Source organism: Callospermophilus lateralis, unplaced genomic scaffold (genome assembly GCF_048772815.1).
Source record: "Callospermophilus lateralis isolate mCalLat2 unplaced genomic scaffold, mCalLat2.hap1 Scaffold_1096, whole genome shotgun sequence".
NCBI lineage: Eukaryota > Metazoa > Chordata > Mammalia > Rodentia > Sciuridae > Callospermophilus > Callospermophilus lateralis.
In genome coordinates, this window is record NW_027511202.1 from 40980 (window position 1) to 55490 (window position 14511).

Sequence of the window (14511 nt, forward strand, 5' to 3'; positions counted from 1 at the left end):
ACATGCATGGCAGTGTGTGGCGGCCTTGGCTCCGCCCACCCCCTGCCCTTGGAGCACAGATCCCTTAAAGGCAGGAACAACATCCAGCTGATCATCTTACTCATCAAGCACTTGGGCCCAGCAAAGTGCCTGGGCTCAATCCCCAGGACCACCTAGTTTCTAGTGTAGTGTGTGGCCCAGAGTCGGTGTTCAGTGAGTGATGGACAGGCAGGTGAACAGACAGGTAGACAGACTGATGAGCACAGATTGAGTGGGAATGTTTCTTGAGTGAGGAGATCCATAGGCCTTTCCTTCAGTAATCTGGTCCTGCGGATCCCCGCAGCCTCATTTCTAGGTCACTAAAACTGATGTCGTCAGGGTACCAGGAGGCTTCTTAAAGAGACCAGGTCATAACCTCTTCTCTGTCCTTGTACTGCTGCTTCTTTCACTGTCCCCCACCCCCCGTTCTTCTGTTGCTCTTCTCTTCAGCTGAGCAGCAGCACCATCTCCTTTCAGACTCTCCCTGTACCTTTAAAGGAAAGAGCCCCAGGCCACTGCCTCAGAGCATTGGGAAAAACCTGCTCCCCTGTGGGGGCTGCACTTTCATCAACATGCCACTTCCATCCCCATTTCTCAGTGCCAAGTGGCAGTGGTTGTGCCACCTCCCCAGGGAGACATCCTGTAGGTTCTGTGAGGTGATACACACGCCGCAGCCTTCCAGAGCCTTCCTGAACCCGTGTGTGAGAAATGCTCAGTCAGCAAGAGCTGGTTTTATTGTCTTATGTGCTGCTGTTTTTTTTAACTGTCTTCCATCTTTCCTTTGTTTTGATTTTCAGCTCCAGGGTCGGAGCCACAATGTGATCTTCACCTTGGATTCCTTGTTAAAAGGAGACCTAAAGGGAGTCAAAGTAGTAAGTGTCCAGAATTCCAAACTTTTGATTTTCACTTTAACTGGAAGGATTGATAGTTTTTTTTCCTGTTAAGATCATAATAGTACTTGTACTTGAGAGGTACTCTGAACATTTTTAGCATTAAAATAATGTTCTTCAAAAAACGATCGTTGGAAATGATGTGCTGCTTGATACAGGGTAGAGAGAGAGAGAGGAACGAGAGTAGGCACTTTCAGGAGATCTGTGAGTGCCTCAGTCGGTGGGCCTGTGTTGGCTCCTCCAGTGTGTCCACGACTGACCAACCTCTTGGAATTTCTGGGTCCCACTCTGGGGCAGCATAATCAGGAACACCCACCTTGCCTCCCTGTCAGGCTTCTGTGTGTAATAAGTGGTATAATGTGCACCCAGCCTCTTGGGAAAAGTTTCAAATGGCCCATAAAAGAGGTCATTTTTGCTAAAATGTTATTTCAAAATTATTTGTTTTTTTTTAAGCAGAAATAAATAGAATTCAGGTTTTTTTTCTCTCTCTCTTTTCTAAGGATCTCAAGAAGCCATTTGACAAAGCCTGGAAAGATTATGAGACAAAGTTGTAAGTGTTTTTTGTTTTGTTTTGTTTTTGTTTTGGGTATTGGTGCTTTTTGTTTGTTTGTTTTCATAAGAAAGTAACTGGGAAAAGGCTAGAGCCCCTAATATCTTCTTAACAAAACACTTAGTATGCCCTTGGAAGACCTAAATTGGGGGTGCTGACCTAGTTTAAAAGTAGTTATGGCCAGGCCCAGTGGTGCACCCCTGTAATCCCAGCAACTCCAGAGGCTGAGGCAGGAGAATTGCAAGTTTGAAACCAGCCTCAACAACTTAGCAAGATCCTGCCTCAAAATAAAAAATTTACCAAAAGGCTAGAGATACAGCTCAGTGGTAAAGTACCCACGTTCAATCCCAAGCACCACCAAAAAGAAAAAAAGAAAGAAAAAGAAAAACACAATCTGGTAGCCATCAAGCTGGCATTCACTCCAGTTCTGTCTACCCCAGAGCCTAAGCAGCAGAACATGGGCATTGGGGTGAGACCAGAGGGAGGGATTAGGGAAGTGAGCACTTTGCATGCTGCCTGGCTGGTGTTTATACCATAGGTATTGCACCATGGCCCTTTGTTACTACTCTGGGAAATTTGTAATATCAGGCAGTAGAATAGGGTGGGAGATGTGTGTATTTTAAAGCTTTTAATAAATTTCTTGGCTGTAAAGTTGGGTAACTGTAAACATAAGAGAATAAAGACATTTCTGGAAGGCAGCAATAGCAGCGGAATGAAAAGAGAAGCAAAAGAAGAACAAGTTCAGGACTAAGCCTGTTTCCCAAGCTACTTTTGTAATTGATTATGTAACAAGTGCATTGTTGGGCACTTGCCATCCTAGGGATGCTTCTGTGCATGAACAGCTAAAAATGCAGCTGGGAACCAAAAGGCTGTAACAATGGTTGACCAATGCTATGGGCCATTTCTTTCTGTATGAAAAGTGGGTCATGGACACTCACAAAAATTCAAATAGTGAGTTCAGTGGGTTTCAGTTATATGACCTTGAGGAAGGTTTTTGTTTTTATAATTTAAATAAATTATTTTCTTTCTTTCTATTTATTTTTTTAACTTATTTATTTTGCACTGGTGATTGAACATGGACACTTACTCCTGAGCTCCATCTCCAGTCCTTTTTGTTTTGAGAGAAGCTCTTGCTAAGTTGCTGAGGCTAGCCTTGAACTTGAAATCCTCTGCCTCCACCTTCCGAGTCACCAGGATTATAGGTGTGCACCACCACACCCAGCTAAATAAATTCTTTTCAAATAATTACTTTCCCAAATAGGTCGATTTCTTTCTTGTGGTGCAGGAAGGAAAAAAAACAAATTGTCTCTTTTGTGTAATAGGTCTCATTTGTTTACATCACAGAAAACAAAATGACTTTTACGTACACACAGAGAATCTATTATTACCTTCCAAATAACCAAAAAAGCCTGGACATTTTCTATTGTCTCCCCCTGCTATCCTCACTAGGGATTGAAACCAGGGTGCTTTACCGCTAAGCTACATCCCCAGTCCTTTTTGTCGTTATTTGTGTTCTGTTTTGTTTTTGAAACGGTGTCTCCCTAAGTTGCTGAGGCTGGCCTCAAACTTGCCTTCCTAGTGCCTCAGCCTCCTGAGTCACTGGAACTATAGGTGTATGCCACTATCCCCAGTTCACAGTCTTCTGTTTAGCACCCAGGAGGCAGTGAAACACAATGGTTAGATCACAGACTTCAGTATTTTTTTTTTAGGTTGTGATCTTGAGCTAGAATAGTAAAGTATGTTTTAATGATCCTCGCTTGTTAAATAATATGAAAATTACCTACTTCTTAAGGTACCGAGAGTTCCAATATATTCTCTGCCCCACTCCACACACAAAGCCACCCCTGTTATCATCAACCCCCATCAGACTGGTACATTTGATAGAATTAATAAACCAGAAGGATTCACTCTTGGTTTTGTGCATGAATGTGTTTGGAAAAAAATTATATCTGCTTTTATTATAGTACAAAAATTGAAAAGGAAAAAAGAGAGCATGCAAAACAGCACAGGATGATCCACACCGAGATAACAGGAGCTGAGATTGCCGAAGAAATGGAGAAGGAAAGGCGCCTGTTTCAGCTCCAAATGTGTGAGGTAGGAATGGACTTTTCCATCTCTGGCCTGGAGCTTGGTAACTAGCATCCTGCCAGTCAGCAGGCTGTTGGGGCATTAGAGGAGGGGACTCTTTCCTAAGGATTCTAATCTCCGTTTTTCTCCAAGCCTTTTGGGATCCATCATTGCCCTGTTGTCTCATATTTTGAGCCTTGGTCCTATGGGTCTCTTTAAGCCAAAACAGGATTCTTTGGTGAGAACCTTAATGTTGCTTGTGAGTGAGTGATTCGGGGGATAAATTTTGGTGAGAGGTAACACTGATGACATTAAAAATTTAGAGCATGCTTTTCTTAACCATGAATTCAGTTGGAATGAAGGAAAGACTGAAATGAAGGAGTCATTGAGGAAGTCTGAGTTTATGAAAAACATGCAGTCAAGAGCATGCTGCCTAAGCTTAGAGCAGTGATTCTCCAACTGAGTCCCCACCAGACACTAGCTCTGCTTGACCTCAGCCTGTTCTAACCTGTTCTAATGCTGGCTGCTTCCGGGTAATAGAGATGCTTTTGCAGTTTTTGGAAAATATTTAAAATGGAAAAATTTCTCATTTCAAGTTTTTCTCTCCTGAATTTTCTTTTGTGTTTTCTTCCTTGTAAACATTTGACTCCTTAAATTTGTTTGATCATGAAATCTTTTCTATGATAAAACAAAGTAAGCAAGAAACAATGTCAATAGAAAAATCTTGGCTAGTAATGAAAATCAGAACCAGTGCTGTTTAGTTAACTACATGAATTAATAACAGATTATTATTATTATTATTTTCATTTTTAAGTTACAAGAATTCTTTTTGATTCATGTCTTTGGATTATAAGTTTTGGTATTTTATGGCATGTTTCTTTTCTCTCTCTCTTTTTTTTAAGCAGATGTCAGGGGTAATATTAGGGATTGAACCCAGGGCCTCGAACATCCTGGGCAAGTACTCTAGCACTGAACAAGACTCCAGCTTTTTAAAATTTTTATTATTTGAGACAGGATCTCACTAAGTTTCCCAGTCTGGCCTTGAACTTGTGATCCTCCTGCCTCAACTTCCCAGGTAGCTAGGATTACAGGTGTGCGCCACTGCACCCAGTGTCACTTTTCTTGAAGGGACTCCTGTTTTCTGCACAGAGCTGTCTTTCAGGAGCACGTGAACTATAAGTCTGAAATGCATTGCACCGAGGGGGAATGCTTAGCTGTTCTAGAATGTTTTGCTGTGTTTTATTTCCACTTGTCTAGTAAACTAATTGTGAAAATTTATAAAATGCTAATGCTCTAATCTGTTTTACACTCTCTGTCACTGTGCCAAATCCTCATTCCCCAAATCAAGCTCACCTTGTCTGAAGCCACTGAGGCTCTTTGACTTGTGTAGCCCAGTGTGGTGGTTTGCCACCTGAACCCATGATTTAAGAACCCTGCCTGAAATTAGCAACATAAAATTCTCTTTTATCTCCACAGTATCTCATTAAAGTCAACAAAATCAAGACCAAAAAGGGTGTGGATCTGCTGCAAAATCTTATAAAGTATTATCACGCACAGTGCAAGTAACTAGATCATTGCAGTCATAGCCTTAGCCCGTAACCCAGGGAAGTCCCCTTTGCTTCATTGGTTTTCTTGGCTTTTTTTTTCCTTCATTTAGGGCTGTATATAACTATATAATGATATTCCACAGCTCAGTGGACAAGAAATGGTGTTGTGTTCTATCTTCAGAGTTTTATATAAATTAATAGCTCAAAATGGAACAACTGACTGGTCACTTGACACACTGTCTTCCATTGACATGCTGAACTTGCAGGCCAGCCTTTGCAGCCTGTTTCAGAGACACACGAGTCCTGTCCCAATGGGGGCCTTTCGATGACCCCTTTTCCTCCCGTACTTGTCATTTTACTGTCAGAGGGTCATTTACACCATGTATTCCCACCTGGATTTGTTTTGGGTGTTTTCTCATCATCTAAATAAGTGAAATCGACTGCTTTGGGCATGAAGATACTTTTCATTTGAACATAGATTTCTATGAAATGGTGTTATGTTCTGAGAGACATCCACTGTTGTATGCTGGCTCTACTTTTGTTTGTCTGCATTGTAGGGCTGCCTTTTTATTCTTCTCACGATTCTCTGGCAGCACATCTGTTTACTTTCTCTTTACTTGTTGGGTTAACTTGCATGAGTTTTCAGGAAGAGTGTTATGTGAAAATGTGCCAGTTACTATTAAAGTCTGGTATTAATTGGTAAAAATTATAGAGAAGATAGGGCAAGGACCTTTCCAAAGTGGTCCAGATGGCTCTGATATAAATTTATGAGTAGAATAATGTCAAGGTCATTTGGACTAGGTTACAATGCCTACTCTCCAAAACATTAAATACATAATTCCCTTTGATCTCTTATTCCTTTTAATAGTAGCATTATCTAGACAGATCTTTATATACAATTGAAACATTTAGGGAGGTCAGCATTAATCTTATGATAACAGCATAAGGCTCAAGTCATGTAGTAGATTAGATCAAGTTCTGACCCTGTGGCCGGGGACACGTGATCAGGTCCTTCACTATCAGGTTCTTCACCAAACCTCAGTGTCCTCATCTGTCAAGTTGGGGTAAGGTTTGTAGTACCACTCAGGGTTCTTTTGAGGATGTGTAATATATTTGTTGTTGGGATGTCTCTCTTTTGGAAAAGTTTTTTAATGATCACATTGTTATTTACATAAATTTAACTTGGTAACTTTTTTTCTTTTTTCAAAAAATTCTACCCTCGTATAAATGTGTATCAAAAATTAAAAGCATATATTTAAGTGGAAATAGCTTCCACATTTATAGGATAGTGTTTGACTTGACCGATGAAGGCTCTTACTAAAGACTAGGAACTTCCTTTTGACTTAGTAGTGGAGTAGGACAATTATGAAACTTGGAAGGATATTGTGGTGATCCCTGATTTTAGTTTTGGGTGGAATTTTTCATCTCTCATCAATTTCAATTTTATTAAGAAACATTGATTTGAAACTTTTGCCAAAATAAGTGAATCTCTAGATCTTCTGAATTGCAACCCTTTGGTAGCAAATCTGATTTAACCTGATTTTAGAAATCTTTTTGATCTCAGATTTTCTAAGCCTGAATGAGAGTTTGAGCTACACAAACATGAGTTTTCCAAATATAAGAGGCTTTGTAAAATACACACATTATAGCCTTATTAGCAAAGATGAGAAGAGCAACCCTAACTTGTATTAGCTAATGTGTCCTCCCTTTACTCTTTTATTCTTTGCTTCTCCCTGCTCAGAAATATTAATCAATCTCCTACCAAAGGCCAGCTACTTTGCTGGGTTCTGGGGAAGAAATTAAATAAGGGTTCTCTTCTTGGGACTTAATTGTCTGGTACAGGAATTAGGTCATGCACATTAGAAATAGCAGTGATTCTAAACAGTAACTGGTGACATAGACATAAAAGGAGACAAAAAGGAGACATTTTTGGCCAGGAAGGCTGAGAAGGTGGGTCACTGTACCCTGGAGGAGGTAGTGGTACTCACTATTGGACTAGGATGGCTGACTTTTTCTGGTGAGAAAGTCTTCCCCTAGGACAGAGAAGTATGAGCAGAAGAAGAACTCTGCACGTGAAGAACCTTGTGTGCAGTTCTAAGACCTCATGGTAGAACTGGGTTATACTGAAATTCAACTATAAGTTATCCCATGATTGGACCTAGAGTTCCATCATAGCAAGATGCCAGGGTGGGGGTTCTCTTTCAAGGAGCATTTTATTTTTTTCCTACTTTAGCCAGTCCCTCAGAACTCCTAATAGGCATGTTGTGGATCTATAAAGCATTCTCTACTCAGATTTTTGTTTTAAAACTTTCTTCTTCTGAGCATTTATTCCAGTTCCCAAATCATTTTCAATACAGCATCAGCCGGTACTCAAGAGTGAATTTGCAAGGCAATACCTCATGTGTCATGACACCGTAATGTGGATGCAGCTACAACAATGAAGAAATAAAGGGAGGAGGAAAGAGCTCTTGACTTTTTCTTACCCATTTCAGCTCACCCACTCTAATTACTCCTTACTTCAAACACCAGCATGGTTGGTAATGTGCTGCTCTCAAAACAAACACATCCTCTTGCTCACCTACTCCCTTTATACCACCTGGGTTATCACTATAATCTGCACAGTCAAGAGCTTTTACAAACATTGCTCTATTATCCTTCATCTTACAAACAGTAATAAAACGTGACATTTGCCAAGAGCTTATTTTATAGGCCAGGGTGTATAGCCTTTCCAGAATTCTCTACATGCATTTTCTCATTTCCTATTCAGAGCAGTCAGAAAATATAGCACAAAAAGGATAAAGAACTCGCTGGAAGTCTTGTTCATTCATTTGATAGATATCCAAAAAAAATGTGTCAATATAGACATAGCAAGCACAGAAAACCAAAGAAAGAACTGGACTCCCAAATTTATAACTTTGGCTTATGAAAGGATGTTGTCAAGAAAATGAGAAGACAGCTTAGAGAATGGGAGAAGATATTTGCAAACCACTATTTGATAAGGATCCAGTATACAGAATGTAGAAAGAATTCAACAAGACAACTCAATTTTTTAAATGTGCAAAGATTATGAATAGCCATTTTTCTAAAAGAGATACACAGATAACCCGGAGCAAGCCGGCTGCCCACTGCTGGGCTCCAGCGGTCCTGCCCATCACAAGCACTCAAAGGCATCTGGAGAGCAAGAGTCTGCTCTGAAGGAAGCCCTTGAGCCCATCCATGGGACAAGGGTAGGAGACACTCCCCACCAGGCCTGGAGGACCTGCTGCTCCCAGGGGGCAGAGCGAGGCCAAGGCAGCAGAAGGCTTTGGATTCTGCTTTGCCCATTTCTCTCACCAGACGCTATCCCTGCACACTCTGGTTCAGAACTCAGTGCCCCAGCTAGGAGGTGAGCAGGAGCCCCATAATAGGCTGGGGGCTGCCTCCTCAGGCAGTGTGTGACCTGCCTCTGCCTCTAGTCTTTGATGGGGCCTGTGACTGGAGTATGTGTGTCCTGGGCAGGAGGATGTGTTGGCCCAAAGATGGGTCAACACCTGGGAAACGATAAGGACTCGGCACTCTTCTAGAGAGCCCCGGCAGACATTTGGGGGTGCCAGAAGAATGTGACTTGTGATCTTACCATGGACACGTTATGGGGCTTGTTCGATCTTAGAATCTTGTGCCTGGAAAAATAGCCCAACATGGTTCAGGAAACAGAGAAAGGGTGCCAGACCATCTTATGGCAAAGACCAGGGCCAAAGGCCCCAGGATTGGGAAGAGACCAAGGAGGCAGCTTTCCTGAGGGACACCAGTGCTGTTTGACCCATTTTCCCCTGTTCCATCCATGTTTTCCCACCAGCCTCTGTGGCCAGAGTTGCTGCTCCAGCTATCAATATCTACTTCTTCCAGAGAAATAAAGTTAATTTCTATTTTATGTTTAAAAAGAGAGAGAGAAAAACAGCCCAAAAGTACATGAAAAGATGCTTGACATCATTGGTCATTAGGGAAATGCAGATCAAAATCACAGTGAGGGGCTGGGGCTATAGATCAGTGGCAGAGCACTTGCCTAGCATGTGTGAGGCACTGGGTTTGATCCTCTGCACCATAAATAAAAAATAAATAAGGAGGTTCGTTCACAACTAACATAAATAAAGAACATATTTTAAAAAACACAGTGAGACACCACACCCACTACAGCCCTGTAATTAAAGTAATAAAAATAGAAAGATTATATATATATCCATCAGCTGATGAATGGTTCAACAAATTTGATGTCACCACACAAGGGAGTTGTATTCAGCCGTACAAGAGAATGAAGTACCAATGCATGCTATAACAGAGATGGATCTTTGAAACGTGCTTAAGACACACAAGACCACATATTGTACGATTCTGTGTAAAATGTCTAGAAAAGGTAGATCCATAGAGACAAACAGCAGATTTCATGGTTGCAAGGGCAGAGGAGAAGGGAGGAAGTGGTGGACACTGCTGTGCACAGGACATTGGAGGGTGATGGAAGTCCTGGAATTTGTGGCGATGGTTACGTAATGTTGCACATATACTAAAAACTACTGAATAGGGCACTTTAAAACTGAAATTTATTATATGAATTTTATCTCGAGGGGAAAAATGAAATTAAAAAAACTATAAAACAACTTACCCTCACAAAACTTATAGCTAGAAAGTAATGGAACCAAATCTTAAACCCAGGTCTCCAGCTTCAGAGTACATGCTCCTAGACAGCATGCCAGAAAACCTTGATTTGGTAAGCTTGGGATTGGGCCTAGACATCCACGTTTTTAAGGCTTGATTTCCAGGAGTGGGTTCAAGAGTGCCACTTGGATCTGAGTTAGTGCTGTATGTTCAAGCTCATTGGTGTCGCAGATGTGCGGAGTATGTCTGGAAGGAAGTCACCCTGTTACCTGGAAGGCAGGGAATTAGTTCTTGACTCAGAGCCTGAGGCTGGGAGACCAGGCTTTCAGGTCTGGTGAGGGCTAGTCACTTCATTGTTTAATTTGTTTGGTAGGTTGGAAAATAGGTGTTCTCAGCCTTTAGTCAAACAGCATTTCTTTCTAGGCCAACTCAAACAGAATCTGACCAGAGGATCAGGGAGACACTCTTGTTTTGCTTGGTTTTCCTTCCCCATTGCTGTTTGGACACAATTAAGTAGGCTAAAAATGAAGGACATAGGGACTCTGGATGCTAAGGCTCTGATTTGTTTTCTGGAGATTGTTCTACCAGTGGACAGATATCCCTATTAGATGAACATGGCTTTGCACTTTGGGCTGTGGGTGTGTTATAGCCTGTCAGTGTAAATATGAGGTCCCTGTGCCCATCAGCTGGCAACTTAAATTTTCTTAGCATCCTGTATCATTAAAATGTGGTGATATGTATCTCAAGCTGCTTGATTAAGTTGTGAAGCCAGTCTTGTCTTCTCTAAGGTCAGAAAACTAATGAAGCTCATTTTGGCCTGGGACTGTCACATGTTGAACTACATGTCTGTGCCTGTTGTGATAAGCACATTATCTCCAGGGCTCTCCAGAACTCTCCCAGGCCAAGTGATCATCTCCATTTCCTATATAAGGACTAGTGATGATTACCTATTGTGTTGAGTTGCAGTGAAATTTTGTTTTTTTAACTTACTGACTTATTATAAAAGACACAAGTGACCAGGGTAGATGAGAGGCACATAGGGTGAGATCCAAAAGGGTCCTGAGTTTCTGTCCCCATGGAATTGGGTATGCTGCTCTCCTACACTAACCCAGAAGTTCTCTGAATACATCTATTTAGGGAATTTTTTGGAAGCCCCAATACGTGACATGCTTGATTAAATTATTGGCCACTGGTAATAAACTCAATCTCCAGCCCCACTCCCCTCCCCATAGGTGGGAGGAGAAGAAGGATTGAAGGTTCCTCTGCTCTAATCACACGGTTGGTTCTATAATAAAACTTTTAAAAAGAAGTATTCCCTGCATGGTGCAAAATAGTGACAGACACAGAGAAAATCTCAGTTCATGCCAGCTGCTGTTGTGACTGTTGTCATCATTCTCAATTTTCTGAAGATCTCATCATATTTCAGTAAATATGGACAGAGAACATGGCTGAGACAAGTGCCAGACAGGTGATTTCCTTCCATTTGGAGGATTTGCACGTCAAATTCCATGATAGGTAATCAGAGCTCACACTTGTGCTTCACTTCGCAGTTGATAGAACAATTTGTCTGTAGTAAGTAGCTTGTCTAGTGCTCCTCAAAGTTAATGTGCACTTGTGGAGGTAAGCATGCCACTCTTCATGTAGGGCCACTACCCTGCCCCAGGACTCAAATCTAGCAAGGTTTAGAGCTAGGACATCATGCTTCTTATTTCCCAAGCCCATGCATTTCCTTGGAACTGCAGCCAACTGCAGTGGAGAGGAAGAGGGGAAGAGAGATGCTGCTGCCCTCTGAAATTTGACAGGTAGTGGCTCTGTGTCTTCTCAAGGAGAGAGAATCAAGCATGCAAAGAAAGGAATCACCAGAGGGACAGTGTTGTTGGCAGCATGTTGGCATTTGCTCTTTATGGCTTTACTCATGACCCTCTTGGTCATTTTGTTCTCTCTGCAACCCATCCTTCATTTCTGCTCCTGTTTCCAAAACTAGAAATTGGCGCTAAGATGACTTTTTCCAAGGAACTTGCTTCAACATGTCCTCCTAGACTAAACATCAATTATTTAATCTTTTTTGCTTCAGTAATATGCCATGTTTTAGGGGAAAGTTTTTAGAAAATGAAGCTGAAGGGAAAAAAACACACATTTTTCTCACTCAAAAGATGACTGAACTTAGGTATCCCTGGTATGCACATCAGTGGGATCACACTGTAGATATAGCACTTTCTTTGCATCAGGCTCAGATCTGTTTGCTTGTTCATAGAGCAGCACCATCCAGTGGAGCTTCCTGCAGTGATGGACATGTTCGTATTCCTCACCGTCAGCCATGGGTTGAGAAGAAACAAGCAACTGGAAATAGTGTGGCATGGCTGCAGGCCAACAATTTTTGTTGTTAATTTTGTTTTTTTATTTTATTGCTTTTTGGTTTTATTGGTGGTGCTTTTGTTTTGTTTTGCAATAGGGATGAAACTCAGGGGTGCTTTATCCAACTGAGCTGCATTCCCAGTCCTTTAGGGTTTTGTTTTGAGACAAAATCTCACTAAGTCGCCGAGACAGGCCTCGGAGTCACAGTTCTCCTGCCTCAGCCTCTTAAGTCTCTGGAATCATAGATGTGTGCCCCTGCACCTGGCTTGGAGCCTAAAGTTTTTAAGGGAAAATATTAGAAGTTAAAATCAGAAAAGTATTCAAGGAACATAACATAGAAGTTCTTTAATTCTGTATGAAGAAGTGTCACTTGCATCCCTGTAGAATGTGGTGAAAACCTGAAAATGAGGACTTGAATATGTTTTCCAGTTAAATAGTTGACCAAAAAGTGTCATTCCCTCTGTCCCTTTTGCTGGAAGACTTTATAAAATAGTGTTTCTCTTAATTTGGTAAAATTTTTCCACCAAAAGATTTCAGCCTTAAAAAAATGCTGGCACTTGTAGAACTTGAGAAACCACTGTGAAGGCCAGTTCTGATAGGTCGTCTTATTGGCAATGAACGTAGAGAGGAAGTGTAAAATGTACCCTAAAATATCTTGCTGTTGCTTCATTTGTAGGAACTTGTGGAGTATCTGCATTGTGTAGGGCTGGCTGTGATATGGAGATAAGATCGTCCTCATTGTCTGTAGGGAGACAGAAAAACAGATACAGTCCACGGAGAAATAATGGACAGCAGGGGCATGATTAGAGAAGCTTCCAGTAGAGCAGTGGAATTCGTAAATACCAGTGTCCTGCAGCTTATTGTACTAAGCTGATGTTCCACACTGGGCCTCTGAGGGGAGTGTGCTCTGCCTGCAGTAGGAAGTCTCCCTCTGGTAGTTGACAGGCAAGGGTGCCGAATCAGGGAGGCCTGAGTCTCAGTCGTCTGTCTCTTTGTGAACAACCTGAGTAAGTCCTGTGCTCTCTCTCCTCCATGTATGCTTCTTAACAACAGGGATGAGATTGAAGTGCTTCATTCATTCTGTTGGCGTTAGCTCTTGTTAGGATTCAGGCCTTTCTACCTATGTGCTGACATTCTGTTTTCCAGGTCCATTATACTGTTGCTTTGAAGTCCTCTGTTTTAAGCATGTGTTGGAATACAGATCCCTCTGGGGGACTGAAAGAACTCTGACCTCCCTCCTGCCTGTCCCTCTAGTCCAGTCACATCTCTGTTCGTGGTGGCCACTTTGACTTCATGGATGCCAGTAGTGAAGATGTTTTTCTTTCTTGTATTTAAATGTGGCTCAACCAGGAGGAATTGTTCTACATGTAGATGGGTGGACACATTATGAAATAATCACGTGAGGACTGCAGCAGTAATTTGCAGTGACTATGATATCAGATGTGAAATACTAGCCATAATTTGTTGGTGGTGTGCATCTTTACAAAATACTGAAATTTGTTTTATACTTGTTTTGTGAAGGTAAATAAAAGGGTCTGAATTTTCAGATTTTTCAGGTAATTATAGTTCTTTTTTTTACATTGCTGATAAACTGCCAATGTTTTGTATTATAGTTTCTTCCAAGATGGCTTGAAAACAGCTGATAAATTGAAACAGTACATTAAAAAACTGACTGCTGATTTATATAATGTAAGTTCTCCCTGCAATACATGCATTTCAATTGGTGGCAAACATCAGTAAATTTGAAATCTGTTCGAGAAAGGTATCAAAAGCGTAAGTGATCCTTCTGTTTAGCTCAGAGCAATTACCACTGGTCAGATACTCCTCCTATGCATCTTTGGGATGCATAGGAGGAGCAGGAAGGGGAGTATATAACCTTTGGTTCTAGATGGTTCTCTGTTCAGGACTACGTAGCTTCAAATTTCAATGCCGGTTCTTCAGGAACAATTTTTGGCCATGGAAGGGATATAAATTACATAACTGTCTGAGTAAGCAGAGTCATGGATTTATTTTGCTTTTTTTTCCTTCAAAATATCAGTGTTTCACTTTCTTAAACCAAAAGGAAAACTTTTCTGTGGAAAAAAGCTAAATATAAACATATAAATGGCAAATTCATTACAAGCTCTTTGTAAGCAGTATTAAAAGAATGTATTTTATGAATCTGAGGAAATATCTTCGGATAAGATTTTGGCATTGTAAATAATGCCTTAAATAGGTTGAACATCCCTCATCCAGACATCCAGAATCCAAAATCTGAAACTTTTGGGGCATTGACTGACATGACCCTGTGACAGGTCACAGTCAAAATGTAGGTGTGCTAAAAATACTGTAGAAAATTACCTTCAGCCTATGTTTATAAGGTATATGTGAAATAAAAGTGAATTTCATGTTTATATTTGTGTCCCATCTTCAAAGTATCTCATTATATTGTGCATATATTCCAATATTCTAAAAA

General features: G+C 41.1%; 1 protein-coding gene across 1 annotated transcript in view; it reads left to right on the plus strand.

The window, feature by feature from the left end:
- Positions 1-815: 815 nt before the first annotated feature.
- LOC143640029 (arf-GAP with SH3 domain, ANK repeat and PH domain-containing protein 1-like) overlaps positions 816-14511 on the plus strand; it is a gene marked incomplete at its 5' end in the record, with an annotated part of 70909 nt that continues 57213 nt past the window's right edge. Inside the window, 5 exon segments of the mRNA XM_077108010.1 lie at positions 816-890; positions 1409-1458; positions 3423-3552; positions 5002-5087; positions 13670-13745. Of these exon segments, the coding sequence (XP_076964125.1) occupies positions 816-890; positions 1409-1458; positions 3423-3552; positions 5002-5087; positions 13670-13745 (417 nt within the window).